The sequence below is a fragment of the Dendrobium catenatum genome, unplaced genomic scaffold (assembly GCF_001605985.2).
Source record: "Dendrobium catenatum unplaced genomic scaffold, ASM160598v2 fragScaff_scaffold_447, whole genome shotgun sequence".
Lineage (NCBI taxonomy): Eukaryota > Viridiplantae > Streptophyta > Magnoliopsida > Asparagales > Orchidaceae > Dendrobium > Dendrobium catenatum.
Window position 1 is genome coordinate 440,922 of NW_021318909.1, and position 1,460 is coordinate 442,381.

The window sequence follows — 1,460 nt, forward strand, 5'->3', positions numbered from 1 at the left end:
GCAAACTTAAGTGCTGCAAGGCTTAAATTAATATTCATATGACTACAGAAGCTTTGTAAGTTAGGAGATGCATGGTGAAATAAGAACCAGCAATGTCTAATGCAATTTATCCATGTTTAACAGTTTGAAATTATCTACTATTACCGAATAATTAGGAACCACTGGTACTGTAATCTAAATTAAAATCTCTTCCTGATACAAACTCTAATCGTTGGAAACAAACACAACGTCGGAAAATTAAAAGAAACAACTCAAAAACACCAAATCTTCACTTCACCTTAAACACCAACAATTACGTACAATTCATAACACAAATGCGCTCAATAAAAAAAGCATAGAAAATATCAACTTAAAGTTCTAATTTAAAGAACTAACGATTCACTCTGCAGCCTCTTCCTAGTCTTTGATAGCCCATTTGAATATCAAGAGAGTGCTAAACGCTACCGCAAAAACGGGAACAGAACCACCGTAGGAAGTGAAGGCGGCGCTGGACGCCGGCGAGGGACCAGGTGACCCTGGAAACGGTGGGCGGTGAGAAGCCATGACGTCGATCATAAGCCTCTGACCCTTCTTGCAATGTTCAAAGTTGCTGCTAACGAAGTAGAAAAGGCCTGGCTTGTCGAAGAGGAAGACGGTTCTTCCGTCCTTGAAAACGGCCCCATTGCCGCTCTCGTTGCAGTGATAGTAGCCTCTTTTCTCCACCCGAATCACAGAGTCGTTTTTGTACTCGAACACTGATGATCGAATACAGATTTGATTGGATAAAATCAAGTGCACGGATCGCTTTTATATGAAAAAAAGATAATTAATCTCTTACCAATTGAGTCGCCGACTTGGAATCGGAGTTTGCTAGCCCAATTTGTGTACAAGTCCGTGTTATTGTCGTCTGGAACTCGCCACCCCTCCTCGCCACCAACCTTGTACTGGTTTTCGGCTTTGACGAATAAGACGCTGAAGGAGGAAATGAGGAGGAAGATGAAGACGTGGATGGAGAGAGACATCTCTTGTTTTTCGATTGGGATAGTTGGAAAGAGAAGGGATGGGAGTTACGAGAAAGTGTCTGATTTTTCTCTGGGGTTGGGGGAATGAAGTAACGGGGGTGACTAGAAAATGAGAAGAGTTTAATGAGTTGGTTATAGGAAGCAGTCGAGGCGGTTCTGGGTTGCGAAGAGATGCGGAGATCATGCAGTTGTGATCCTTCGTAAGTGGAGCCGTTCCGAGTTTTGATTTCTTTTTTTTTTTTTGGTTTTTTGAAACTGTTCGAATTTGAAAGGAAACGAAAAATTTTATGGGACAAATTTTTAAACTAAATCTAATATATAATTAATTTATTTGATTAGGCATTAAAAAATTAGAATAGTCAAGTCATCCATTTAAGGGGGAACTGGCTTTTTGCCTGGTAAAAAAGACAAGTCAGCACAACTGACTTGGTCGCTCACATGATAGCGTATAAGCCGCCC

The 1,460-nt window shown here is 40.9% G+C and overlaps 1 protein-coding gene across 1 annotated transcript; it reads right to left on the reverse strand.

The window, feature by feature from the left end:
* Nucleotides 1-391: 391 nt before the first annotated feature.
* Nucleotides 392-1,001, reverse strand: LOC110111156 (early nodulin-like protein 1). The gene is made up of 2 exons (XM_020842906.2): nucleotides 818-1,001; nucleotides 392-734 (listed from the first exon to the last, which is right to left on the reverse strand). The coding sequence occupies exons 1-2, from the start codon at nucleotides 999-1,001 to the stop codon at nucleotides 397-399; spliced, it is 522 nt and encodes a 173-aa protein (XP_020698565.1). The 3' UTR covers nucleotides 392-396.
* Between the last annotated feature and the right edge of the window lie 459 nt (nucleotides 1,002-1,460).